The sequence below is a fragment of the Aythya fuligula genome, chromosome 22 (assembly GCF_009819795.1).
Source record: "Aythya fuligula isolate bAytFul2 chromosome 22, bAytFul2.pri, whole genome shotgun sequence".
NCBI lineage: Eukaryota > Metazoa > Chordata > Aves > Anseriformes > Anatidae > Aythya > Aythya fuligula.
The window spans coordinates 5,078,673-5,106,271 of record NC_045580.1 but is presented as its reverse complement, the minus strand read 5'-3'; the positions used below and the strand labels follow the sequence as shown (position 1 = coordinate 5,106,271).

Below are 27,599 nucleotides of genomic sequence, written 5' to 3'. Positions count from 1 at the left end.
ATCGCAGCAGCAATTCAGTCTGGCAAAAATAGGAGTGTTTCTGTTCTCATGGCATTTGAACCCTGCTGTGTTTGATTGCAGAGAAGACGCAGAGGCACCCAAAGCCCACCTTGTCAAGCCCAGTTCCTCATCCTCTGGTTCCAGGAGCTCACGCTCGGGTTCCTCCTCAACCAGGTCGACAGCCAACAGTGCCTCTCGCAGCCAACGGACTTTGTCAACAGAAGCTACTCCCCATCTGACTCCTCCCCAGTACAGCCAGAGGGAGACGGAAGGGAAGGAAACTGAGCCAAGGAAAGTCGACTACGCTAACCTGGTGAAAATGGGAGCCACGCAGGTCATGGTGCCTGCCCAAAGCCGGGCGTTCCAGACAGTGTGACTGCTCACCAGCCACCTGGAGACTCCTGCCATCCAGAAGCACTTCACACACCACCAGCCACATAGGAATTGTTAGATTAGCTAGTTATCTCCCTGGTCAGCTTAATTTTAATCACTTGTGATTATTGACACAACAAGAAGCCCTCCCACTCAACTCTTTCTTGTATCTTCCAGCACTTGGGGTTCTGATACAGATTTTTTTTTTTTTTTTTAAGAAGGATAAATTTGAGGGGAAAGGGGAGCTTTTTATTTTAATTACCTTGTTGGAAATGGAACGCTGAGCATTTTAAAACGACAGTTGAAAAATGTCAGCTAAGAGCTGTACAAATGAAATGAAGCCAAACTTCAGGATTTTTTAAAAGGGATCAATAGAAGACAAAAAGACACAATATTCCAGTGAGATTTAAGGGGGAGAGGAAAGTCTCTTGTACTGCTTTTGGAGAACTTACTAAAAGATGCATTGTCTCACCTGAAGATTTTGAGGTAGCGTCTGCTGAGGCTAGCCTGGTGGTCAAACCTCAAAGGGAACAAACACTTCACATTTTCTGCATTCATTCTTCTAGTGAAATACTTTTGGAAGCTGTAAGAAAAGCAGAAAGGAAAGGAGAATTCAAAAAGGTCAAGAGATGCAGAATTAAGGCATGTGTGAACTAGCCTCAACTAAAGAGAAAGGAGCCTATATGTCAAGGAAACGGAGGTGCTTTAATTGCTAGAATAACATTATTGATGCATCCTGAGAGATACAGCGAGGAGCTGGACTCTGCTTTTATGGACAGCACTGTAAAGCTGCAGTAACTCCACTGGAGTTGTATCTGTGTCAAATGAGCCTTAGTGAGATGAGAATTGTGCGCTTAATCCAAAATGGAGGCATACCTTAAAAACTGAGGGCTGCCGATCTACCAAAAAGCCGGGAGGAAGCTTTTGAAGGATTACCAGGTTTTGAATTCACCAGTTTTGGGGTGAGCCACACAATAGAAGCCTTGGAGAGCTCTTCCCAAGGTTGAACAAAGAGTATTTTTGGACTGACCTTTGGGCATCCAGGTAAGACTGAAGATGCAGTGACGGAGCATGTAATGAGGGAAACACACTGGGGACAGGTAAACAGGTGCAGTGAAAAAAGGAAGAAAATATCTGCGTGCAGTGTCACACTTAGATATCAACCTGTGGGCCACATTCTGTATTTGAGGCTTAAACATTAGCAGGACTCTTAATAAATAAATAAACAAAAATTTCAAGAATCAAAATAAAAACAAACAAAACCCTTCCTGTGACTGTTAGCCAGAACAGACATTTTTAAGGGGTATAGTCTTATGCTTCAAGCGAAAGGCCAATAAGAAATGATGAGAGATAGGGGCAGGCCTTCCTCTGGAGGCAGGCGTTCCCATAATTGTCTGTCATTAATACTTTCCTCTGAAGGACTTGGTTCTGACCACTGCTGCACAGAAGACACTGAGTTTTTGTGTTCTAAATTCCTATATTCCTAAATTGATCTTCCATTAAAAAAAAAAAAATATCTTTAATCTGAGGGAGGGAAGGTTTTCTCCAATTTGTGGAATGCATCTACAGATGGATCAGCTCAGAAGACCCACAGATTTCTGATTCTTTCACTCTAGGGATTGTAATTAATCTCTTTTTCTGAGACTCGGCATTCTAGTTTACAAGCTTGAGATCTTAGAAAATCTGATTAAAATGAGGCCTTGTTTGGGCTACATCTGTGTGAGAAACAGGTTTCAAATTTGCCCTATACTACCTGAGGACTTTTCTTCCTAATAACAACCACCCATTTTCATCCCACATGCTGAGATTCTGCTTGTTCTCTGTACCACAGCCACCTAACCACCCTCAGTATGACAAAATACTCACTTGTTGGGCAGGGAAGGTCTTGAGTCACAGATTTAAACAAGCGGATTAGCTGTTTGTTAAGCTTTTACTTTTATGAAGGCTCCTGGTATCGGATACCTTGCAATTTTACCCAGGCGGTTTCCCTGGTTACTCCAGAGGTGCCTTCCTGGGTCAGCTTTGTTCTGGTGGGTTTGGCTGTGGCTGTTTGGAAGCAGCAGCTGTGTCTGTGACTCTCCTGCTGTTGCTTTTTTTTTTTTTTTTTTTTTTTGTGGGCCCTGGAGGCCTAGGCACTGCAAGATGCTTACGAGGCTCTCCAGAGCTAGGAAAGTCCTGAGGAAAGACATGAGAAGTGCTTCTGAAGTAGTTCGTGGTTTTATGGTTGCCTATTGTGCTTGATTTACCTCAGCAGGTTATCTGGGGACACCTGTTCCATGCAGAGAAACCCAGGGGTGAATTTCTCAGCAAAGCACGCACGCCTGAGCAACCAGCAGCTGATTACCACAAAATGAGGGTAACACTTCCAGCGGCTCCGCTGGTTACAGTTTAAGCACCAAATACTGTCAGCTAGCTTTGAGTCACAGGCCAGGCTTGCAATTAGCAAAGAGAAGGGTGCTCTGCCTACAGCCTGGGGGCTGCTTGCTGCCAGCTACGATTTGCCTGGCCTGCACCAAGCAGATGCTTTCCTGGAGGCCTTGGGGAGCAGGCTGCTGGACGGAGCCGCTATGGCAACCCTCTCCTGGCATCCATCTTTCCTGGAGCAGGGAAATCACTCCCTGTCAGCCGTCTGCCTCCATGGGGTGAAAGATTTATGGGCCTTGGGGAAAAGTTGGAAGCAATCGCTGAAGCCTGGTGTGTGATGATTCCTAGCCCTGGTCAGGAAGCAGGAGGTCTTGTGCCTGCTATCCATGCACGTGTGGACTGCCCTGTGTACAAAACTGTGTCAGGAAAAACACTGTGGCCCTCTCCTGCCTGCCATGGCATTAAAATGTATAGCCCTGGCCAGAAAGCGTGGTGATTTAAAATCATTAAGTCTGCAATGAAGTGGTGCTTTTCAGCCCGCACACCGGTGATCTCACAGGTGAGCACCAAATCAATTCCACGCTTCAGTTGCTAGCACAAAGCCCGAAAAAGTTCATTACTCAAAGGAAATATGAGAAAGAGATCATTTCTAAGGGATTTTGTTTTCAAGGGGACGTTTTCTGGGCTCCAGATGATGCTATCAGGAGTTGCACAAGGGAAACAAATGAACCATAAGCCAAACTCTATTTTGTAAAATAGTGTACTTAAAGCATTTACTGTCGTATACCAGTTATTACTAGTGTGATTAAATGCGTACAGTTTTATGTAGCTTTCTTTTGTCTCAGCAGCTAAACTGAGCTTACATCTCTTCTCTCTGCTATAATTGGTGTACTTGTACTGTGTCTGAACAACTCAGAGGAAAGCAAATATTTATTATTGATTCCTTTGAATCAATGATTTCATAATTTTTTTTTTTGGTTGGTTGTTTTATAAATAAATATGCTGCAGCTGAAGTGCTGCAGCTCAACTAAATTTGTGCTAATTCTCTGTCTTCTGTGCTATGTTATGTTGTATGCTGTCGAGTTGAATCTAAGAAAAAAGATATGGGGGTAAAAATACTATTTTTAAGCTAAGAAGGACTGTGTGCACATTTGTGTAGAAATTGCAGGGAAGCTGCAGTTTTTTCTTGGGGATTTGTTCAGTCTGAATTATGTGACATGGTATGAAATATGTGAAATCTCAGGTGGATCGAAGTAAATTGAGTTTTGACTTCCATGCAGCTATTTCACCTGAGATGTTCTGGCTGAGGACGTAGCCGCTTCAGGCTAATATGGTAAATACTGCCAGTGCAGACACAGCACAGATAAAAATCTCACAGCAACACTGCTCTCCTACTCCCACATACACAGGGCTTGCTTCTGAGCCACCCTGTGCATTTCAGTTCATCTCCTGAACTGTGCAGGAGATGACAATGAAACCTTGAACAACTAAGGGCTGTTTTCAGACAGCTTAGATCTTGTCTGCAGATAAACATTTTGAACTAGCTAACAGGAATCTCCAGTCGTGGAGATGTAGGTGGAATTTAGGCTAACTAAATATGACGGTGGTTGATTTCCTCTCGCAATGCTTTCAGCCTTCTTTCCCCCAGGGTGTTCTGTGCAGAGGTCTCACATCAGCAATCCTCTTTACAGAAATCTGGGAGTAAAAGTTGCAACATAATTAAATTACACAGCATTTAAAACAGTGACAACAGTGGTCTCATAGGTGTGCCCTTTTATCCCTGATTCATGGGGAAAGGCTGTTACTGGCTCACTTCTGAGTTGACAACATCCAAAATCCTGATTAGGCGATACGCATTTCAAGAGGAGTTGTGCAATTGCATGCTTTTCTACAGTATCAGGAATCTTGGGTTATTTTTACCCTGGCTCAGTTTGTACTGCCGTGCTGAAGGGGAAGAACATTGGGGGAAGGGGAAGGGCTGCATTAGAAATGCATCATTTCCAAACTTCAGCTGGGGCGTGCGGATGCCGTTACTGTGAATAGGAAGCATGCCTTTGACAATCTCTCCTCTCTATCTACCTCTGTGTTAAACGTGGTTGATCTGCAATGTACGAAACTGGCTTAAATATATATATAAAGTTGCCATTCATTGTTTAAGAAAGCATAACAAAGAAACGCAACACAAAACACTTGGCAGTGTCCAGCCTGCTGGGCCTTAATTTTTCTGATTCGCAGTAAGCGGGCTACTTTAGTCAAGTGTGTTAAGCAGCCTTTAATTTCTAATGTAATGAGTCATTTGCCAGACTGCTCTCCTCCCCGCACTGACTCACTGCTTCCTTAGGCTGCCTTCCCTTGCCATCAGGCCATTGTGCAAAGTACAGTTGCACATCAGAGTGTCATTGCTTTGTTTCAAAGGGCCGGTAGCACTATTCTTAGGTCCTACTGAACTCCTGCTCGTGATTTAAAAAACAAAGCCAAAAAACAGTGCAGGCAATGCCTTGCTGGCAGCACAGCTCCCCTGAAACCTGGAGCGCAATGTACTGGTACAAACTGGTGCAAACTGGGGGGCTCTCAGGGGCAGCCTGGGAGCAGAGAGCTCAGCAGCCTGTACTCTGCTCAGGGTGGAGTAGCCTTGCATGCCATCCCTGGTCAGTGTATGGGATTCATATTGCCCCTAATTGGTGGCTCATTGCCCTTTATCTTTAAGGGCACATGGGAGTACCCTTATTCCCAGGTCAGTGCCTCAACCCCGCTCCTTTTCCTGCTGCACCTCCCGTCTCTCTGACCATGTGCATCCAAATTCCAACCTGTGGTGCTGCCTTCTGTGCTCACCCAGAGGTCCCAAAACAGGTTCCAGCGCATGGCAGAGCACAAATCAGAGCCACAAACTACTGAGGGCTGTGGGTCAATACCTGCCACATGCCAGCTCCTACCCAGTGGCAGGTAACAGTAGGAACCTGCCCATTAGTGGTCCGATAACGAGCTACAAGCAGCAGGTAATGCAGGGTGACTGCGTCATGTTCTCCAGTAGACATAACCCAAGGTGGCTGTGGAAGGAAGATAAGCTCACAGCTTTCTGGCTCAGGGTGCAGGCAGTGAGGTACCACAGAGGGCACACGGTCATTTGACTGGGATAAGGCTGAAGGAAGAGATTTGCTACTCTCCCCACCCCACCCCCAAGAGCCAGACTGTCAGCAGTTAACAAGAATGTGGAATTTTATTTATTTATTTTTTCCTCCCTTGCACCTTTTCCTACTGCCTAAGAGTACAACACGTGGTCAGGATGCACTTTTTTCCCCTTGGTGTTTTATGCCATGTGGACATGATGCAATTCACAGCACTGCTGATGGGGCTGAGGCTGGATCGTGACCCCTGACCAGCTGTCAGCCTCTGGCACCGTGACCAGGTGACTGTTTGCTTTACCCGTTTGCCTCTGTCTGCTTGCTTTATCCCAAAACTTGCTGGAGGGGAACCTGAACAGCCAGTTTTCCCCTGTCCTCAGCCTCTGTTTCTTCTCTGCTGGAAACGCCAAGAGCATGCACCGTGGGTAGGACTGACAATGTGCCATGTGAGCTCATTCCTTGGTTCGCTGCATTAAGAGGTGCTTACAGGCAGGAGAAACTAAGAGTCTGCTCCATGGGTGTGGAAGGGATCTGACACCGCTGGTTTCACCTCCCCACAAAGGCCAGGCAGGGCTGGCACGGACACGGGGCTGGGAGAGGGCAGCAGGGTCAGCAGGAGCAGCTGCTGCAGGAAGGGACAGAGCGAGACTGGGGCTGGAGTAAGAGACTGTGGCTGGAGTAAAAGGTTGGAGTAAGAGGTCGGAGTAAGGGGCTGGAGTAAGAGGTCTTTGTAAGGGGCTGGAGTAAGAGACTGTGGCTGGAGTAAGGGGCTGGAATAAGAGGTCTGAGTAAGGGCCTGGATTAAGGGACTAGGGCTGGAGCTGGAGTAAGAGGTCTGAGTAAGGGGCTGGAGTAAGAGGCCGGAGTAAGGGGCTAGGGCTGGAGTTAAGAGGTCAGAGTAAGGGGCTGTGTTCAGAATAACAGACTGGAGCAAGGCCGGGTCTCGCCCCGCGGGGCCGTGCCTCTAATTAAGCTGGGGCCGAGCCGTTAATTAGGCCGGGGCCGTGCCGTTAATTGCTTTGAACCCGGCCGGTCCGGGCCGCGCGGGGACGGGCGGGGGCTGCGGGGCGCCGCCATCTTGTCACCCCCGGCCCGGCGCTATGCAAATGAGCCCCCCCGGCGCCGCCACCCCATTGGCCGCTGCTAGCCCGGGGCGCGGGAAAAATGCAAACGAGCCTGCGGCGCCGCGCTGCCATTGGCTGCCGTTCGCGCCCTCGCGCGCCCCTCCAGCCGGTGCCGCCACCCGCGCGCGGCCGCTGGAGGGCTCTGATTGGCTCCCGCGCGCGGGGAGCCCCGCCCCTTTCCGTAGCGGGCGGGGGACGAGCGGAGCGGGGCGGTGGGCGGCGGGGGGAAAGCGCATGAAGGTTCGAGAATACCGGCCGGCCGGCGGCCACGCCCCCTTCCTGCTGGCGTCACAGAGGGTGTGGGTTCCGGCGGGCTTCCATTGGCGGACAGCTCCGCGGGCCGCGCGAGCGGATTGGCTGGGGCCGAGAAAAGGGGCGGGCCCTTCTGGAAGGTTCTGCGGGGGTATATAAAGGCGGCGGGGTGGGCGCCGAGCGCTCTCATTCAGCAGACACTCGCCAACAGCGCAGTTCCCGTGCGCGCCAGCTGCCGCCCGCGCCGCTCAGGTAACGGGGGCGGGGGCTCGAAGGGGGGTCTGAGGGGCTTGGGGGAGGCCGGGGGGGAAGCAGCGCTTTGTGGGGAACGCGGCAGGGCGCTGGGGTGGCCGAGGAGCGGGGAGCGGGGCCTGGCCGCTGCGGTCTGAACCCGCTTTGTGGGGGGAGAAGCGGCTCCGCAGAGCGGCGCTCCCTTGATTCCGCTTTCTCTGCCCGCTGCTAGTGGTGGCTCCGCATCGGTTTTCTTGAAATGGGGCTAGGGAAAAGGGGGTGCGGGTTCCCGCGGTGATCTCCGCGGTCCCATGGGGAATGGAGGAGCAGGACTCGCTGTTGGGCCCCTGAGGGCTCTGGGCTGGCTCCGTTCCCCCTCCCCCCAGCCGCGTTCCCGTCGCAGCGAGGTTGGGGCTGCGCCAGGCCCCGCGGGCTGCCAAGCTCGGCCCACGCGCGGCGGAGGGGCCGCTTCCCCGCGCCCAAAATGGCGGCGGGCGCCACGTGATCCCCGCGGGGCGGGGCATGATGGGAAATGGAGTCCGCGGCCATGTGGCCGCACCGCGTGGCTGGGCGCCGGCACCCGGGCGTTTTAAACGCCTCGGCCGCGCGCGCTGAACAGCAGACTTTAACAAAAGGAGAAATAAGAAGAAAGTCTTCACACTTAGGTAAATAATTTTTGGAGAATTTTTATTCAAATCAGCAACGGAATGTGCAGATGAGCAATATAAGCCGTTAATCATACCTTCCATTTCCTTCTATCTTTCCAGACAAGATGTCGAAGGGACCAGCTGTCGGAATCGATCTTGGCACCACCTACTCCTGTGTTGGTGTGTTCCAACATGGGAAGGTGGAGATCATTGCCAATGACCAGGGGAACCGGACCACGCCGAGCTATGTCGCCTTCACAGACACAGAGAGGTTGATTGGCGATGCTGCAAAGAATCAAGTTGCAATGAATCCAACCAACACAGTCTTTGGTAAGAAGGCTGCAAAATTTGTGTGTAGAGATCTTACACGTGTGATAGTCAGTGTTAGCTGTTGATTTATAGCAGAGGTTGTGATTTCTCTTAAGCTTAAAAACTTGTGTTTTAGTCAAAATAGGAAAACAGAGTTAAGAATGGCCAAGTTCATACCATGCTCTGAAGTCAGACTTGCCTTTCTGCAGACAGCTTTTTGGTGACCAGTGTTAGGTGGCTGTGACTGAGTTACGAAGTGGTTCATAGCCTCTACTTTAGCTTACTGTGTGGCAGCTGTAGCATTGCTGCATTGGCTGACACAAGTCTACATCTCATAGCAAGCAGTTTGAGGTCTTAGCTGGAGATTTTGGCAAGGTCGTAATTCCAGATAAAGTACGGCTTTAGAGGCTTTTGTGCAGTTATTCTGGGATGAAACTGATGTTTCTGTGCTGTGAATGAAATTCTTCAATATCTTCCACTGACTTTTCCAGATGCAAAACGGTTGATTGGGCGTAGATTTGATGATTCTGTTGTCCAGTCTGATATGAAGCACTGGCCTTTCACTGTGGTGAATGATGCTGGCAGACCAAAAGTGCAGGTGGAATACAAAGGAGAGACAAAGAGCTTCTACCCAGAAGAAATTTCTTCCATGGTTTTAACCAAAATGAAGGAAATTGCAGAAGCGTATCTTGGGAAGGTAAGGCACAGAACTTAAACCAAATCTAACAAATTGTTCTGGATATATGAGGTCATCAACATCTAAAACTAAATGTTTTTGCTTGCTTTTTTTTCCCCAGACTGTTACTAATGCTGTGGTCACTGTACCAGCCTATTTCAACGATTCCCAGCGCCAGGCCACAAAAGATGCTGGAACCATTGCAGGGCTCAACGTGCTGCGAATTATCAATGAGCCGACAGCAGCTGCTATAGCCTATGGTCTGGACAAGAAGGTATGCTGTGATCTGACAGGTCTCTGGAACTACTAAACCTGCTAACCGAGTGGTAGAAAACAAGTTAAATTGTGAAAAATGAATTCTCTTTCAGGTCGGTGCTGAAAGGAACGTCCTTATCTTTGACCTTGGAGGTGGCACCTTCGATGTGTCCATTCTGACTATTGAAGATGGCATCTTTGAGGTGAAATCCACTGCAGGTGACACTCACCTGGGTGGAGAAGACTTTGACAACCGCATGGTCAACCACTTCATCGCTGAGTTCAAGCGCAAGCACAAGAAAGACATCAGTGAGAACAAGAGAGCAGTTCGTCGCCTTCGCACTGCATGCGAACGCGCGAAGCGTACCCTGTCGTCCAGCACGCAGGCCAGTATCGAAATCGATTCTCTCTATGAGGGCATTGACTTCTACACATCCATCACCAGAGCTCGCTTTGAAGAGCTGAATGCCGACCTGTTCCGTGGCACCCTGGATCCCGTAGAGAAGGCCCTGCGGGATGCCAAGCTAGACAAATCTCAGATCCACGACATCGTGCTGGTCGGTGGCTCCACTCGTATCCCAAAGATCCAGAAACTCCTGCAGGATTTCTTCAATGGCAAAGAGCTGAACAAGAGCATCAATCCCGATGAAGCTGTAGCTTATGGTGCAGGTAATCAATTGTCACAACTTAATTTGTGTTCTCCATGCCAACATAATGGGGTGGGGTTCCCAGTAAACTGGGCACTGCATGAGCTAATGTCTCAGCAGTAGTGGTGCGGGTGCTAGATGTGCTGGAATTGGTGCTGCTTCTCAGCAGTAAAGAGTTACTTTGACTTGCAATGATGAATCAGGTTCCAAAGCCATTCGTAGTTTCCACCAGAAGTCTACTAATGATGGCCAAAAACCTTCCTTGGATGTCTGAGCGAGCTATGGGGGTTACTACAGCATGTGGCTCATTCCTTCCAAGGCTCCTAATGTCTCTTTTTCTTTCCTCAGCTGTTCAAGCTGCTATTCTGTCTGGAGACAAGTCCGAGAACGTCCAGGATCTGCTCCTGCTGGATGTGACTCCCCTGTCTCTTGGTATTGAGACTGCTGGAGGTGTCATGACAGTCCTGATCAAGCGGAACACCACCATCCCCACCAAGCAGACACAGACGTTCACTACGTACTCTGACAACCAGCCTGGTGTGCTCATCCAGGTAGGCGAGCAACCCCAAGGTGCACTCGGTCCTAAAACCCTGTCAGAATTCCGGGTAGTTAATTTGTTAGGGGAACTACTGATTTACATGGTTGCAATGATGAAGGTGATTCCAAAGCCATTCGTAGTTTCCACCAGAAGTCGAAAGACTGATGTTGGTCCAAGTACCTTCCTTGGATGTCTGAGCGACCGAGTCACAGGCTAGCTAAGCTCCTGTCACAACTCGATGTGGACAAATCTGATGCATCTGCTGCTTCTCCCCCCAGGTGTATGAAGGGGAACGTGCGATGACCAAGGACAACAACTTGCTGGGCAAGTTCGAGCTGACCGGTATTCCCCCTGCTCCCAGAGGTGTACCTCAGATTGAAGTAACCTTTGATATCGATGCCAACGGCATCCTGAATGTGTCTGCTGTGGATAAGAGCACTGGCAAGGAGAACAAGATCACGATAACAAATGACAAAGGTAAGCACCACATGTTTCTTGGGGTAGGAGACTGGCAAGCTGCCTGCAGTGATGTCAAAGCTTTCAGAGCTTTATAAAATCTATTAATGCACTTGCCAGCTTTATCAGAACTTGAATGTAAAGTCAGCCACACAGCACTTGATTTATCAGGGCTGTAAAAATCTCAAAGCCCATGCAGTGGTGTGAAATAAGGGCACCTGATAAATCCATGCTCTCTTACACTGCCTACATGATCAAGTAAACTTGGGTAACTGCAGAAGCTGTAACATAAACATGCAGCAGGTTGTTAATTCTCCACCAATAACGCTGTGAAATGTCTCCTGTGTTCTGCAGGCCGGTTGAGCAAGGAAGACATTGAGCGGATGGTTCAGGAAGCAGAGAAATACAAAGCAGAAGATGAGAAGCAGCGTGACAAAGTGTCCTCAAAGAACTCCCTGGAGTCCTATGCGTTCAACATGAAGGCTACTGTTGAAGATGAGAAGCTCCAGGGCAAGATCTCTGATGAGGACAAACAGAAAATCCTGGACAAATGCAATGAAATCATCAACTGGCTGGACAAGAACCAGGTACGTTGTGCTGCTCAAGTCGGTGCTAGCTACAAAGACTGCTCAGGTGGAAGAGAATTAATGGTTGCAGTGATGAAAGTGTTTCCAAAGCCATTCGTAGTTTCCACTAGAAGTCGAAAGACTCGTGTTAGTCCAAGTACCTTCCTTGGATGTCTGAGCGACCACAGCTAGTGAGCATAAACATTCTCTTCCTCCTCATCCAGGCTAGCTAGTTGACAAATAATGATCTTAATGATCTTCTGTAGTATGTAAGACTTAAAGTTAGACTTAAAGCAGAAATACTCTGCCACCTACTCTGGTGGAGGTGTGAAGGGTGAGCTTGTTCAGATGGGGCTGTTAAACTGGCACTGGATGCCTTGGGTACGGTGAGAGCAGCGGGTGCTGAGTTCTCTTTTCTCTTTCAGACGGCTGAGAAGGAGGAGTTCGAGCACCAGCAGAAGGAGCTGGAGAAGGTGTGCAACCCCATCATCACCAAGCTGTACCAGAGTGCAGGAGGGATGCCCGGAGGAATGCCTGGGGGCTTCCCTGGTGGCGGGGCTCCTCCATCTGGTGGGGCTTCTTCTGGACCAACCATCGAGGAGGTGGATTAAAGATGCTGGGAAGTGCATTCCACTAGCAGTTAGTGTTGGAGAGCCCCTGCTGGGGGTCAGAGTGAAGGACCCAAACCTGTAGGCACATCTGGGTGTATTGCCAGATTACAACTCCATAACTGAGCTGCTGTAAAAATAAAGAAATAAACTTTCTGGGCATTTTAAATACTTGAACATGTGCACAGGAGCGGAGATTAATACCATTGCACTTTACAGTACTGTAAACAAGTGGAAATGCAATTCATGTCCTAAGGAATAAAAACTATTTAATGGGCATCACAAGGCTTCGCTGAATTCTTTCATACTGCTGTGGGTGGCGAAACAGCTGGGGCAATAAAGTTGGTCAGTTTACGCATGCAACTAGTAAAGAGTTTTTCTCTAGCTTGAGGTGTAAGAGTGTTAAAAAAGTTCAAAGACTTCCCTAAACCACTTCTGTAGCTCCAGAGTGAGTTAGAAACCAGACAAAGTTGGTAGCGCTGATTTCTTTCCCAAGTTCAAGGCTGGTACAAAGCCCCATGAGCTACAGGAAAGCGTTAGTTTCCTGTATCTTCACAGGCTATGGAACTGCACCATCCTAAAACTGTAGGTGAAATAAGTATCACATTTTCTGGTTCAGTTTTTCATCTCCCAGCTGTAGAAAGGAGTGGCCAGCCTGAAATAAGTGGTAGATGGCCACAGGTGGGCTGGAGCTGGGTGGGGTAGGTGTGGAAGTGGGTGTTGTATGGTGCTACACCACCTGAGGAGACAACTCACCTGTGTGTGGGTTTGCGTGATGGCTGCAAGGCACAAAGCTCACAGAAGGTCTGGCAGCATTTCAAGAGAATTATTTTCAGAGCCTGCTTATACCCAACCCACAGCAGCAGAAGTCTTTTTTCCTTAATAGATAAAAAAAAAAAAAAATCTGATTTTTGAAGCATTTCTCAGCTCAAAGCTCCCCAACCCCCCCTCCTTTAGGGGAAGTTGTGGGGCTGTTTATCATTTAGAGGAGTGGTGGCTGGGCTGGGAGGTGGCTTTGTGCTGCCTCCATGAGTCACATCAGGGCCGGGGGTGACAAACAAAGAGCGGGATAAGGAAAGCCCAAGTCAGTTACTTCTAGACTGATTTTATTGTGCATCCTCGTATAACTGGTGGGGTTCAGGGCTGTACCCTTCAGTACTGATGATCTATTAACTGGGTTCTTGAGTGACAACGCTCCTCTTCCCCTTCTAAAAGGCACGAGGCTCCATGGGTCAGAGCAGGCATCTTCCTGTCCACATTTCTGATCCCTTTTGGGATTGGCAGGCTAGCAAAAGGGAGGCTGATGTTGATAATACACAAGGAAGGCGCTGCGGGATCTGGGTGTTGGCTCTGATGTCCCTGTCACCTCTGCTGCCACACCTCACACTCATTTTCCTGCTCTCGGTGCCAGCGGCGCTGCTCCAGGTGAAGTTTGCTCCGAGGAGTGGCAATTCTCATTGGGGTGCACCTGCGGTCCTTAAAAATAATCGGTAGGCAATTAAAATCTAATAATAATTGAGGATTAATTGATATACTAATTAACCTCGCCCACAAAATAGGGGGGAAGAGCACAGAGCTCTCTGATTAGCGTGAAACTCCATCACCTGGACACATTTTAGGTGGGGATTAATTAGGGTTTGCATGAAGAGCAGGTGGGGAGGGCGCAGTGAGCCTGGTTACCCCTGGGTGTCTTGGTGGGTTTCAGCCACCAGATGTCAGCAGATGCCTGCAAAACCTCCCAAAATCACCAGCTTTCCAGGGGGACTGAATGAAATCCCGCAAAATGCTTTTAAAATCTCCTGGTAAATAGGCAGAAGGGAAGGTTTTTACTTGGTGCTTCAGCAACAGAGGCTGAATTTGGCTTTGCTGAGGAGGAGGAAACCTCAATACCCTTGCAGGTAACACAAGCATGCTGCACAGCCAGCTCACGGGACTGGAATTGGTGTGAGGGTTTTGGTTTTACAGGCTCTGAGGTCTGCCTGGGTGCACTCAGCAGGGTAAATGAGATCTCTCCTTTCCCAAGTGTCTCGTGCTGTGGGAGCCAGGCTCAGCTTATTTCCTACACGCACTGCAAAATGCAAAGAAAGGGAGATCTGAAGAAGCTTTCACAGTTTCTTGAAGGAGAAAGCACTATTAAAAGACAGTTTATTGGGGTTAAACGCTCGCAGGTTTTGCAACTAAACCTAAGTTTTTAAGCTGCGGGGGAGCTGAGTGTTTGGTGCTGGCCACGCTGGGTGTGAGGGGTGGGCACAAACCAGAGCTCTGACTTGAAATTGCTGCTGTAGGTGGGCCTGCTGCAAAGGCAAACTACAGCCACACCAGGAGACCAAGCAGCAGCTCAGCGCCGAGCCTCAGTACTTGTCTCCTCTCCTTGGTCAAGTGCCTGTTTGTTCATCACACGATTGACTCCGTGGCTGTTTTGTTCAGGCTGAAAGGCAGGAGCGCTTGCTGGAGGAGGCAGTCAATGCAGAGGTCCTGGGGCCTCGAGCAAGCGAGGATTAATGGGTTTGCTGCCTTCGAGCTGTGCACCTAAGTCAGTGCCGAACGTCGGCTCTCGTGTCGGATCCTTGGGCCAGCATTTGCCTGGGCTCGAGGGCTGGGAGCACCCGGGTCTCTTTTACCAGACCCAGCAGGAAATAAAGCAAAGCTCTGGGCACATCCTCCTGTGGTTTGTGTATCGTGTCAGGTTCCTTGGCACGCCAAAACAACAACGGAGCAGCCAAACCTGGTGTCTGGAGCAAGGTACAGACACCTGGTTGGGAGTTTCTGCCCCTGCACTGGATTTATTAATAATACTGCCTTTAATTAGCTGCCCTCCCTGCAGCTCTTCCTCCGCTACCCCACGCCAGCATCGTTCCTTTCCTGTTGCTTTTCCAGCAATGCTTAATTCTATTATTGGGAATGATTTCCCAGCGGGCGGTAGTTTATTTCTGTCATCAAATCTCTGATGAAATCTTTAGACATGAAATATTTAGCCCCATCCCAACAAATCGCACATAGTGTTAACGTGTCACAAGCTGCCTGGAGACAGCATTAGGCTGTAATTTGAAAGCGAGTGAAGTGATAATGCCATGCGCACTTCTTTTGTGAGCGTGCATTAATGCATCTTTTGCCAGGGCTGGTCATTGACAGCAAATCGACTCACACTAATAGTATGCGGGAGGGTGGCAAAATTGGGGGTGATGCAGAAAATAAAGCATATTGACCAGCCAACTGCAGCGCCTCAGTAGCCTTTAATCTATTATTGCCCTTGATGGGGATGTTTTAATGCAACTTTACTGTCAATCGCATTTATAGTCACACACTCTGCCTGCTGGGGAGCACTGTGAAAATGGCAGAACTTGGCTCATGCTGTTGCTTAGAGCTCATAGGTATTGATTGTGGCTGGGCTCAGGAGTCTGAGTTATAATTATTTCATTAAACCATTTAATGGTTATCAAATATGAACCCTTCTCCCGTTCCATTTAGGAACTGCGGCGTGCTCGGAGTTTTATTGTTAATCCATGTTGATCTCATTTTTCTTAAATTGTCTGAGGCTCCCAAGTGGCCCCCGTTCCCCCGCCGCGGCTCTCAGTGCATCGATCCCAGCAGAGCCGCTCTCCCGACGCCGGACTGGGAGCCCTGGGAGGGGGCTTATGGCTGGGATGGCAGCAAGGTGAGTGACCCCATGCCAGCACGGACAGCCCGGTCCCCTCCCTGAGCTGCTGGTGCCACAGTGGAGTCACACAATTTGCTGATGGGGAGGGAAGGAGCATGATCATCATCAGTCTCTGCCCTTCTGGGGGGTGTTCTGCGCCTCGGTGTCCCCATGCCTTGGTTTCCCCATTGCTAAAATGGACCTACATGCTTTTCACCTGAGGTTTAGGGATGGAAAGGACCAATTCTTAAGAACGAAATCCTCCCCTTGTTCAAAGCTCCTGCCTGGAACAGAGGGAGGCCATTAGCCTCGCAAAGAAGTCCTGATACTTTTTATGCCATTCCCCTTGCAAATAATTCCAGGTTCTTTTTAGGACAATGAGAACAATGATGCTGTTTTTCTCATGTCACCGCAGTACGGCTGCACCCTACTTGGCCAGTGGCAGCCAGGGACACCTCGTGTCCTTCTGCGGGTGTCCAAGGGAACAGGTGATTCTGGGGAGGGTCTGAATCCCATAGCTGGAAAGCTCTGCAGGAATCCAAGGAGCTGTAAACGTCCCAGGGCTTCCCATCACTGCTTCTGCCCTCTCCCATGCCCAAGTGCCTTCAAAGTCACGCAGCCCTCACCATTAAAAATGTGGAAAAACTGGGGGAAATGGGGTCCTAGGGGGATAGGGAGGCTCTGAGGCAGCACCTCGGCATGCATTTGTATTCAGGATCCATTGAGAGCCTGTGTTCATTGGCACTTTTTCATTAAAACCCTGGATGCTCTGGAAAAGCTATATCTTAATTTGAACAAACTGATTCCTTTTTTCTGTGGGCAGGCGATAGAGTTTGTGCAGAGTCCTTTATCAGTATTCTGTGCTGCCTTCCAGCAGCTGCTCATTTTATGTTGCCTCAACCTGTGCTGACCTCATTTTCTATCACAGAGCAGTGAAGGATTTGGTAAAAATTAGTTATATTAGTAGCTCCCGATACAGCCAGTTTATTTGTGATATGACAAATATTTCAGCCATTAGGATCTTTCCATCTCTTAGCAGCTTAAATGCACTCACTTATATTCCAAATCACTGCTTAATTTAAAAGCCTATTTGTCTAGATTGTTGCAGGCACGGAAGAAGATGCAGAACACTTACCCTTTCGGATAGGACTGGAGCAGGGCTGGAGGCGTGCTGGAGATTGGATCTCCCGCTCCGTAACTTCACACCCGCAGACTGATCGCCCGGTGCCGGGCAGAAGCACACCAATTCCACAGAGAGAGGTGCCGAGGGAGGCTGCTGCCCAGCTTCTCCCATGTGGCCATGCCTCAGTTTCCCCACCCGCTGTTTTTTTGGGAACACGGTGTGTGCAACTCACTGCAAGGCTGTGGAAGGGCAGGGGCTACAAAACCACCCCCGGCGGTCACTTGGAGGGTTTTGGCCCCCTCTAAATCTCTCTCTGACTTCTTCTGGCTGTTTGTAAGAGGCTGCAGCTCCATGGCAGGAGATATCTGCTCTTTTGACACTCGTCGGGGGGCTTTCACATTTCCCAGGACCTGATCACTTCTGAAAAGTCCATAAACTCGTGGTGATGCCTGACTTCTTCAGCCTTCTTGGCCTCCTGACTCCATCCTAAGGTTTGGGGGGGGAGAGAGGTGACAGCAGGGAGCTCAGGGTGCCCCCCACTCAGCCTGGCCACTGCTCCTTGTCTCTTGCAAAGAGCACAACAAAACACCCCAAGCTGCCTTTGCTCCCTCCTTCCATGCACTCCCCCGGGCAACTTCTTGATTTTCCCCTGGCATTTTTCTTCCACCCAACGCCAGCAGCAAGCACAAGTTCCTTGGGACCAGCAGAGGGGCAGGGGGTTCTCCAGCAGGCCCTTGCCCAGCTGCAGGAGCAGCTTTCTGCCCCCATACCGCACCCACCGGGCAGCCTTCAGTACCAGCTCCTTAATGGACACATTCAAATTCCCAGGCAGCAGCTGTTTAGAGCTAGCAAAAGGGAATGCCATCAAAGGCTTTGTTGTTTTTGTCAAAAAGATGAGTTTTCATGCAACCATTTTCAAGAAATCTGCCATCAGGTTGCTTGCTGCATTTGCTGTCTTTTTTGCCAACCCATTTCCCTGCCAGGCTGCATCCTGCGTGCTCAGGGCTCCCTGCCCCTATTAGCTACATGGGGCATTTCCCTTTGGCTTTTTGGGGTGAGACTCAAAGGCTGCAGCCCCGAGACAATTTGCAGGGGGCGGGGAGGCGCAGGTTGATGCAATTAACAGGTGCCTCCCTGGCTCTGCCAAGGGGCAACTTCACATCTTCACCCAGGGAACACGTGTTGCTGCCTTGCCTGGTCCTGGTTAGGTGCTGGTGGCTTTGTAGGACACACAGTGCTTGATTTTGTGAAATGCAGGGCAATGGAAACCACAGGAATTCAACAGGTGATTGCTGGAGGTGGCGCTTGCTTTGGAGGGAAGGGTTTTGCTTAAGTTGGTCTCTTTTACAGAGCAGGCTTTGTGGTTGTGAAGAAGGAAGAAAAGGAATTGCAATGTGAAATATGTGAAATAAACGCAATTCCTGCTGTTGTTCCTGTCAGCTGGGATGTTTGAAATCTTCTCTGAAGGTAAATCATCTCTGAAAATGTATCCTATTTTACAGTAGGTTATGGCAAAGATTCTGACTAACAACAATTTAGGATATAACTTAGGATATTGGGATATATTAGGATATAACTTAGGGTATTAGGAAATTCTCCTGCATCTTTCACAACTAAGGAGTCATGATGGAAACGTGTTTAATTGCTAGAAACCCCCCTGGCAAAACTGGAGCAAACCGTGATTCTTGCTTAGTTTCACTATTCAACTTGCAAGACTCTAGGAGTTCAGATGCTGATGGAAGTGTATCGATTTTCCCCTATATTTAATGCTTCCAAAAAAAATCCTCAACAAAAAGACCCAACCCACCTCCTGTGATGCAAGTCCCATGGTTCCAATTAAAATCACCTGTTAACTTAAAAAGGTCTCTTTTTAAAAAGGGTTTAAAAGATTTTCATTTAATTGACTCAATGTAAAATGCCCTTTACAATTACCAATATAAACTACTTGTTTCCCACTGAGTAAGACCCAATTTGAGATGTTTATCAAGACTTTGCACTCTTTCCACTCTTCATACTGAGTTCTTAAATTCCTTATTGACAGCCTGCATCTGCCAGCAATGGATATTTTTAGTTTGTTGCAAGAAAGCTTTTAAAAGGTTGTAATGGCTTGATTTTGTCTCTGTGGTCTCAGGCGATAAATCAGCTCTGAATGGCCTCATAAGTGTGGGCAGCGCCGGGTGCCCTTTATTTCAGAACACGATTTAGGTGTGATTTAACAAATTTCTTTTTGCCTTCCTCTGAGTATTTCCATGAAGGCAGGGTTGTTTGGTGCCAGGACTGCACCCCTCATTTGTCTTGGCTTTTTTTCTTGGATGTTTTTTGTTGCCCCATGCCCCTGGGATGGGTCCCCATCCCCATAGCCCCCTAAAATTGGGCAGAAAGAGCCCAGAAGCGGCCTGGCTCCTGGGGGGGAGAGCAAGAGGCAGAGGGGAGAAAGAGAAGGGTCACGGCACAGGGCTTGGCCAGCCTCCATCTACAGTGAGGCAGAATCTGGCAGCATGGCCCTTCCCTTTCCCTTTTCCCTTTCCTTTTCCTTTTTCCCTTCCCTGGGCAGGCTGTGGGTGCCCCATCTCCCTGCCCATCACTTTTCTGCACCTGGGGAAACTGAGGCTCAGCTGGAGGCTGGTGCTTGTCCCACCTCCTCTCACCCCCGACCAGGCCACGTTTGTTTGTGGGGTCACCCAGCGCGCCCACCACCCAGCCCAGCTTCCTAACCTGGCCTTGCTGCTGCTGATGCAGCCTCCCAAATTACCCTAATTACAGTTTCACGAGCAGAGAGTTTGTTTCCGCACTTTCAATCAAAAATTTCGCCCTGCCAGGGGAGAGAAGATGTCAGCCTCCAGCCCCCAACGCAGACATGCTGATTACAAACCACAACAGGTTAAAGTGTCCGACACAAAGGTGATAAATATGCTGTAATTATGGGTTATTGTAGGAGCTTAATTAGGATAGCTGTAATTAGCCTGTTTCTCCCTATCTTCATTTAGCAGCTAACAAAATCGAATGGAAAATATTTTAATTTAAAAGCCCTTCTCAGCGTAGGGTTACTGGAAGAGACTTAATTGCTTGTTGATAACTGTGAGGTGGAAAAATCACTTCTTTTGTGGCAGGAGCAACAAAAGCAAGGATATTTGCCAAAAAATACCCCCTGGCAGGTTTAACCCTGGAATTTGGGTTTCAGTCCATGTTAAAACCTGGGAACCTTTGCCTTTGGTTTGGTAAGGCTTAATTCACAACCTGGCACCCAAACCTCCAGGAAAGGTCTCCCTGGACTTGGGGCACTCCAGTCCACTTTGGGGGCAGCTGACGGCCAGGCTCCAAGCTGGATGTCACTTTTCCCAGCAGACTTGGGGAGAAAATGGGGACAAAACGTGGCAGGAGGCAGGATTCTGGGTGTAGGGTAGCAGTACGGGGGCATGGAGAGTGGTAGTTTTTGATTCAGGTGCCCAGGGACCCAAATTAAAGTCCTTCTTCTGATTGTATTTGAACTATTGGTGCCATCGGAGCCTCCTAAAAGCCCTGGGAGTGCCCCGTGCAAGCATGGTGAAAAGCCCTCTCGCTCCCTCGTGTGGGATCTCCAGTCTCTAAGCAAGGAAAAAGTAGAGTCCTGCTCAGTTTCCTTAAGCAAAATAACCAAGTCCCTGGCTCCTGCTCCTCTTTGGGAGCAGGGCACAATCCATATTCAAGACTCCAGGATTTAGGGACATTGCAGTTTTTAAAGAAACCCCTCCTGCTAGCATCCCTGTGGATTAGGTTGCTCATTTGCTGGGCTTGAAAACATTTTCCTGTTCACAAGCTAAACAGATGAGACTCCAAGATTCCTCTCTTTCTTGTTCATTTAGGGGTGAAAAATTGCCAGCAAGAATTCAATTAGCATCATATCTGCTTAGCCCGGGCTGCACCAAGGGCCTTCCTATACCCATACTTTCACTGCATCGTCTTCACAATAGCAGCATCTGCTTTATTATTAGTTGCCTAATTGGTTCTGACATGCCCAGTTATTATATGGTAACAATGTCCTCTAGGGTGAATAGTTAGAGGAAACGCAGGGGCAGGAACAAAGATGTTTTTCTTCTGTTTCTTGGTTCTCCTTTCAGAATCAAAAGCTGTGGCTGACCTTCGTCACAGAAAGGTCCCTAACTCCTGGACCTAACTTACTTGCAAGTGCTGGTGGCAAATTTTCTTCCGAAATTCTTTTTTTGCTTTATAATTTATTTGAAAATGTATATTCAAGAATACCAGGAAGGCTTCTAAATTGTTTGGAAGGAGGTTGACACGCTACATGAAAATAAAATTTGCCTCTTTTTGCCTGATGAGGCAAGCTTGGTGGGTTGGTAGTGGCAGACAGCATCTTTTGTGAGGCTGGGAGATACAGATAGGAAGCCCCCACACCCTTTGAAGCTCATAGGTCTTTCTCAAAGGTCTTCATCCAAAATTTGAAGTCATTGGTTCTTTGGTCAGGGTTTGAGGTCAGAAATAAGATATTGCTATAGGAATTGTAAAAAATATCCTGACTTTTCCTTCTAAGAAAATAGGCGTGTGTTGCTGCTGGCATGTCTTAAGGCCTAGCTGTTTGTATGACCGGACTAGCATCTGAGTGGTTTTATTGCCCTAAATTTAAAAGTTTTATAATCTGGCTTGACTTAGAGCAAGGCCCAAACCTCCCTCTTGGTGTGCAAGGCTCCCTTGTGCTCGGCGGTGTCTGCCTCTGGAGCTCCAGTTGTGCTGGCTGAGAGCAGGCACGTCCCCAAAGCCTGTTTCCATGTCAGGCCACGTCTGCCCATGCTCTCTATTATTTTCTGTCAGTAAAAAGCTTACTCTAGAGGCAACACACGTTGCCCTTCTTATTTTTGCTGCTGCGGAAGGAAGAAATCTTCCCTCTCCTCCTGACCCCTCCTGGTAGCCTCCTCTCCTGTGTGATGCTGCGAGTGCCTCTGCGCTCTGTGAGCATCGCCCAGGACAAGCCAAAGTGCCAGATTAGGGGAGATCTCACAGCAGTGCAACAGCACAAAGCTTCCTGTTGGGAAATAACCATGTGTGTCTCTTCAGGGAGCTGGTTCTAGATGGATTTATGCCTGAACCCTTGTTCAGTCAACAGTGATGCTGTAGGGCCACAGGCTCAAACTGCGAGGTCCTGGTGTGGCCCCAGCCGGGTTCTGTCTCCTCTTTGCGTCCCCAGACCTGCTATGGGGTGGTACGTTGAGATTTGCACAATCCTTTGACATTTAGATAAAGGAAGTAGGTGCCTGAGCTCGTGCCAAAACCACGTTCAAACCCCTCTGATCGCAGGCAGCGGGAGCTGCAGGGTGAGCGAGCCGAGTGGCAAGGCAGCGCCTAGGATTTTGTCAGAGTCACTTATCAGGGAACATTAAGAAAACTTGTTACCCTAATTGAAACAAATACTTAAATAAAAATCAAGGTTTCGGGCATTAATGGATGCGCATGTGGGAGAGGGAAGAGCACACGAGTAACTCTGCTTCCTGTCCTTTTAGGATTGGATAGCAATAACCTAACAACGATGACAGCTAAATTAGAGAAGATGGCTTTCCATAATTTCTCCAAACAATCACTTAATGGGAGCGGTATAATTCCACGAAATAGGTGAATGGAGTACTGATCCATTTTATGGAACCATCAATAAACTAAACCTTGCCTGCTTTTAAGATTAAACTGAAAAAAAAAAAAAAAAAAAAAAAGCCCACAGGCAGGGAAAGGAGAAAGAGAGTATTTATCTTTACACATAAAATTTGTGTGCTAGTAAAGTGCAGGCAGTGACAGGAATTTCAATTATTTAATCAAAAAGAAAATGAAAGTGGCTTTAAGTGTTGTGATTTGAGCCAGTGAAATCTAATGTGGGCTCACATTGAATATGAGGAAAATGGGAAGAAAATTAAAGCTGCTCCTACTTAAATCATGTGGTTACAAATGGTAAATTAGTTTCTTGATGTTTTCATTTAAGTGTTTAAGTGGAAGGTTTTATTCTTAATGTAGTGTTGTGACACAGAATAAAAACCTTATCTGTCTCTATAGCTTTTTTTCTTCCCCCCTCCGTGCTTCTGCCTTAGAAGGCAAAAGGGGAAAAAGCTGCAGCAATATTAGACTGCTTTTGTTAAAATTGGGAGGCAATATGCTTTCACCACAAGCTCATTAAGGTAATAGATGAATAATGTCTATTAAAAATGCACTAGGCTAAATGAATTTAATGTGTGTTGGGAGGGAAATTGCATTTGCCAGAGGACACAAACTGGAAAATTCTCCTTTTTGCACTTATTTTGAAACTCAAGTACTGATCTCAGTTGGACAGAAATGCACGGACAAGCACGCAAACGTGTGCCTGCACCCCTATCATATTTGGGACCTCGTCAGAAAGATGCTCGAGCTTATAACATTCTAAAATCCCCCCTTAGCTTTGAGGACATTTTGTATGATATGTTGTTTCCCATAATTGTGCTGCTGTTTTCCTTCATTCAAGCTTATGGCTCTTGACCTGTTGGACTTCTAGGTTTAATTTTCCATGTGTAATAACAAATGGCAAACTAATTTGCGAAGACGGCTGTAGGCTGATGAATGCCAGGTCTTGATCCCACCGAAGTCAAAAGAAAACAAAAGCAGATTTTTGGCAGAAAACTAATGCTTTCTTTGCATCGGTGAATCTTGTGATTACATTATACTGATAATTTCTAATGTTAGCTTTGAAGAGCAGATAATATATTAATGGAAAAGGAAACCCCATAGCTCATTACTAAAAATGCTAGCCGAGTGAAAGCTAATTCAAGAACAGAAAAAAAAAACAAATTCACCGGTTCCATATATAAGCAACCATAGCATGTTACTAAGTCTTTGTACTTTTTCATAACATTTCTCCTGTTCTAAAAAAAATGCTTAACTCTCTAATTATTTTTTTTTTCCAAAATAGAGAAGTCTTGAAAAGCGTGTAATACCCAAGTCTTTTTGCTATCAAGAATGATTTTAGCCCACTTGCAGGATCCTTTAGCATGCATAGAAGAAGCAACAGTGGTGCTGCAATCCGGTTCAATTTCCCAGAAAGTTACTGTTCCTCCTGTAAAAGCCCTTATCAGCCCTAAGAAAGGATTGAAGATGATGCTAAAACTCTGTCCTGTTGCTGGCTATCCCTGGCCAGGCTCTCTGTGTCCCCTAGACACAGGTCTCTGTGTCCACTTGCTCAGATGCCTTGCCAAAAGCATCCCCGCTGCCCTTGCCCACCCCACGGCTTCTTTGGGAGCAGGGGGAAATGACTGGAGGGTGATCCCTGATTTCTTTCAGCATTAAGAACGACTTCCAGCTTCTAAGCCAGGTGGGTTTCTCTCACCTACTGCTGTCCTTGTGGTAGCCTCCGATGAATGAAATTTTGGGCGTTTGCTTTTGCTGCCCACAGACCCCCAGGAGGCAGACAGAGCGAGGTTGGTGGCCTGCTGTGGCCTCAGAAATTAAGCTCACACTGCACTAACGAAGTTACTCTCCTCCATTCAGCCACCTGTTTATGAAACATTTTGGAAAAGTGTATGTTTGAGACCGCTAATTGTCCAACTAACTTCATTGGAACTGGCTGATATGTTAAAACCTTGCTGTGGTAAGCAGACAAAGAAGAGTTAGAGAAGGATGTACAAGCTTTTTTTATTTTTATTTTTATTTCTTTTTAGCAGGAAATCATATTAAAATAAAATACTAAAATGAACAAGGAAGAGCTGGACTGAATCCAATAAACTAAATAAATTGAATGCATTTTTGAAGTGTGGAAAAATCATGCAAAAATTATTGCAGTAATTTATTATGATGCACCTTTCCACATCATTTCATGTTTCATGACCTAGAGCATTTTAGTATTTCCAATTTAAAATAACATTGACAAATGTGAGAAAGAGTTTTTAACATTAGATAATATTATATTACATCATATCGCCATTTGAATACCTCATCCTTGGAAATGTACAAAATGCCATTTCAAAATGTAATTTCCAGTTTTAAAGCATTATTTGAAGATGCATTTGCTGGACGCTGACTAGATTCTATCTTTTTTTTTCCCCCAGACCTGTCATCCACTTCTGGAGTGCTTAAAATAAAGTGCACAGATACAGAGTAAGCTGAAACAGTCAAGAAGCAATATAATACAAAAATGTTTCGAGTAAAGTGTGTTACTCAGATCTTTCTAAAGTACATTTCTCCCTTTATTCTGAAGGCCACAGCACAGACAACTCTGACTAATGCAAGTAATGGAACCAATCTCTTCCTTTGATCATCAAAAAGGTTATCTTTTTTGTAAACTAGGTCCAACTAGTTTTGCAATCTGGTTGGAGCAAACATAAAAGAAAAAGGTTTAATTATCTTTCAGTAAAGCCTGATTTCTTTTCTTTTAGCAAAATGATCGGCTAAGGCAGCATCAGTTTGTGACTGTCGCTGTGTGTGTGACACATAGTGTACAAAATGCATGTAATGCATGGCATTTGTGTGCATCTTGTGTCTCATCATGAGATGATTTAACAATTTGTGCATCAAAACCAGGAGGAAAAACTAAGCCAGGAGGTTGAGACTTGACCTAAGTGACGTGTAAAATCTACTGTGTAGAAGAGATCGATCTTTTAACGGAAGGCTGAATCATATTTGAAAAAGCTTAGTGCTGAGTTTGTAAATAGTCCCAGATTTTCAATGGAGCTAGTCAAAATATAAATACAGAAGAGTGGAGATGCTTGCTGGAGATGTAGAGAAGAGAGAAAGCTGCTCATTCACTCTATTTTTATACAAGTATTTCCTGTGTATACATCAAGATGGATCAAACATAGCTTTAAGAGTTAGAAAATCAGTATTCTTATTCCACTGGCTACCTAGGTCGGGTATTTTTTATGGTTTGATATGGGAGTTACAGGATGAAACTCTGGCTTGTGTGATTCAGGAGGTCAGGCTGGGTGGCCATAATAGCTTTCTCTGACCTCAAAGTGCATCATTTGTGTGCTTTTTAAGACTTCAGAATGAGACACTTTAAAGTTGGAAACTAAAGAATGGAATTGAAAAAAAAAAAAAATCAAAGCACCTGCGTCATTTAGATTTATGTGCTCCATTAAATTTTTTAGAAGTTATGCCTGACTTTTGCCAGCCTGAGATCAGACTTGGGATTATATATTCAAAGTATTCCTTTAAGTAGAAAAAGCATACGAGGTTTTTGTGAGGTATTTGGAGCTACAGAAAGAGTATGGCAAATAATCGGAGGAAAAACACAGAACAGTAGGAATACAATGGGAGTAAAATAAAGGTTGAGTGGATAAGAAAGGGACAAGGAGGATTATCCTGCCCTGATGGTTAAAAGCAAGGATGTGCGAGGTGCATATGCCACGAGACGAGGGAAACAAGGGAGATTCTGAATCGTTAGTGCAAAAAGGTGAATCAAAACGTTGAGTTGTGCAGATGATTGTTACACAGCCTGAATGAAAGGAAATAAATGAGCATTAATGTGCCAAAGGCAACAGCAAAGCTGGGGTAACAGCATCGAGAATGGATTTTTTGAGAGCAAAGGATTAATGGAGATCCCAAAGTACAGATGGTCGTGGATGAAATAATCACCTTCGCCTCAGGGGAGTAAGCAATGCCCATGGGTCGGACACACGATGAGGAAGAATTGGTATGTAAACCAAATGAAGAGAAGATTAATTGAAAACAGGTCCCTGGGAAACTTCCAAATCTCCCTCCCAATTTCTGTGTTCTGGAGTAGTACAAATACGCTGATGAAGTTGCATACAGATTTCAGATAATTAAACAGTTTCAACAGATTCTAGCTCCTAGTAAGGGTCACTGCTCTGGGGGACCTAACCTGTTGACGACAGTGTTTTCATTCTCTTTATGTAGGTACTCTGTCATCAGAAAATATTTGGGATTATCAGATAATGAGGCAGATTTTCAGTACATAGACAAAATTCTGGGTTTAGGAACAAAATCCCTGATCCCATGCAGCACTTCCACCCTCCCCTGTGCTTCTAACCCAGACCTGTAGCCCTGAAATTACCGTGATGTTGTTTGTGGGTAAATTCAGTGATTCTGTTAGGATGATAAAGACACTTTTATTTTTATTTTTTTTTTTAATTGTGGCATTGGAAATCTTGGGAAAAAAAAAAAAAAAAAAAAAGGCTGATTATTTCTCTATTTCCCATTCTGTCTTCTTTTCTTCATCTAGGCTATAAATAAGAGAATGTGCCTGTCCCCAGGCTGCAGGACGATGTGTTTTGGGGTGGCAGTGCTCCTGAGCTTTTGAAGACCTGTCTGGGTCCCTCCTGGTGCTGGGGGGTTGAAATCAACTCTGCTTCCTTCCCCCTTCTCCATCATCCCCATCACTCGTTTGCAGTCCTGAAGCCTGCTTGTTTGAAGCATTTTGACCTCAAGGCTGATCCACCCATCCCGCCTCCAACCCAGGCCCTGTCAGGGCACATTTTGGGGCTACCAGCAGCAAAATGCTGCCGCAGGCCGGGCTGACACACTAGAACCAGGGTGCTGAGCAGGCCTCTGGTCTATAACTACGCTCTCACACCACATCTCTTCCCCTGGATTTTAAAAATCCTCAGGGACTCGATGTCAGCACGTAGGAGGCATGGCTGGGCCCACACCAGGAGGGTGTTGGAGGCCTGCAGTGATGGCGAGGCCAGGACACAGGCGGGTTGGGTGTGGATGG

At 47.1% G+C, this 27,599-nt stretch overlaps 2 protein-coding genes and 3 non-coding genes across 7 annotated transcripts in view; all 5 read left to right on the top strand.

Moving 5' to 3' along the window:
• CLMP (CXADR like membrane protein) overlaps positions 1 to 1,931 on the top strand; it is a 43,295-nt gene extending 41,364 nt beyond the window's left edge. For all 3 annotated transcript variants that reach the window (XM_032201909.1, XM_032201910.1, XM_032201908.1), the window contains one exon: positions 82 to 1,931. In XM_032201909.1, the coding sequence (XP_032057800.1) occupies positions 82 to 376 (295 nt within the window). In that variant the 3' untranslated portion in view covers positions 377 to 1,931. The remainder of the gene's footprint in view (positions 1 to 81) is intronic.
• A 5,472-nt stretch (positions 1,932 to 7,403) lies between these two features.
• Positions 7,404 to 12,452, top strand: HSPA8 (heat shock protein family A (Hsp70) member 8). Its single transcript, XM_032201794.1, has 9 exons — positions 7,404 to 7,486; positions 8,233 to 8,442; positions 8,913 to 9,118; positions 9,219 to 9,371; positions 9,466 to 10,021; positions 10,348 to 10,550; positions 10,816 to 11,014; positions 11,348 to 11,580; positions 11,985 to 12,452. Exons 2-9 carry the CDS (start codon positions 8,238 to 8,240, stop codon positions 12,168 to 12,170), a joined length of 1,941 nt encoding a protein of 646 aa, XP_032057685.1. The 5' UTR covers positions 7,404 to 7,486; positions 8,233 to 8,237; the 3' UTR covers positions 12,171 to 12,452.
• On the top strand, positions 10,186 to 10,277 carry LOC116497968. The gene has a single exon (XR_004254144.1). It is a non-coding gene; the product is annotated as a small nucleolar RNA SNORD14 (small nucleolar RNA).
• On the top strand, positions 10,642 to 10,738 carry LOC116497969. The gene has a single exon (XR_004254145.1). It is a non-coding gene; the product is annotated as a small nucleolar RNA SNORD14 (small nucleolar RNA).
• LOC116497970 lies at positions 11,645 to 11,741 on the top strand. The gene has a single exon (XR_004254146.1). It is a non-coding gene; the product is annotated as a small nucleolar RNA SNORD14 (small nucleolar RNA).
• Positions 12,453 to 27,599: the final 15,147 nt, after the last annotated feature.

Bases quoted from the DNA above. Each gene is read 5' to 3' on its own strand.
- HSPA8 (XM_032201794.1), top strand. From the start codon at position 8,238: ATGTCGAAGGGACCAGCTGTCGGAATCGATCTTGGCACCACCTACTCC. The intron at 9,372-9,465 runs GTATGCTGTGAT...ATTCTCTTTCAG, and splicing joins CCTATGGTCTGGACAAGAAG to GTCGGTGCTGAAAGGAACGT. The intron at 10,022-10,347 runs GTAATCAATTGT...TTCTTTCCTCAG, and splicing joins AGCTGTAGCTTATGGTGCAG to CTGTTCAAGCTGCTATTCTG.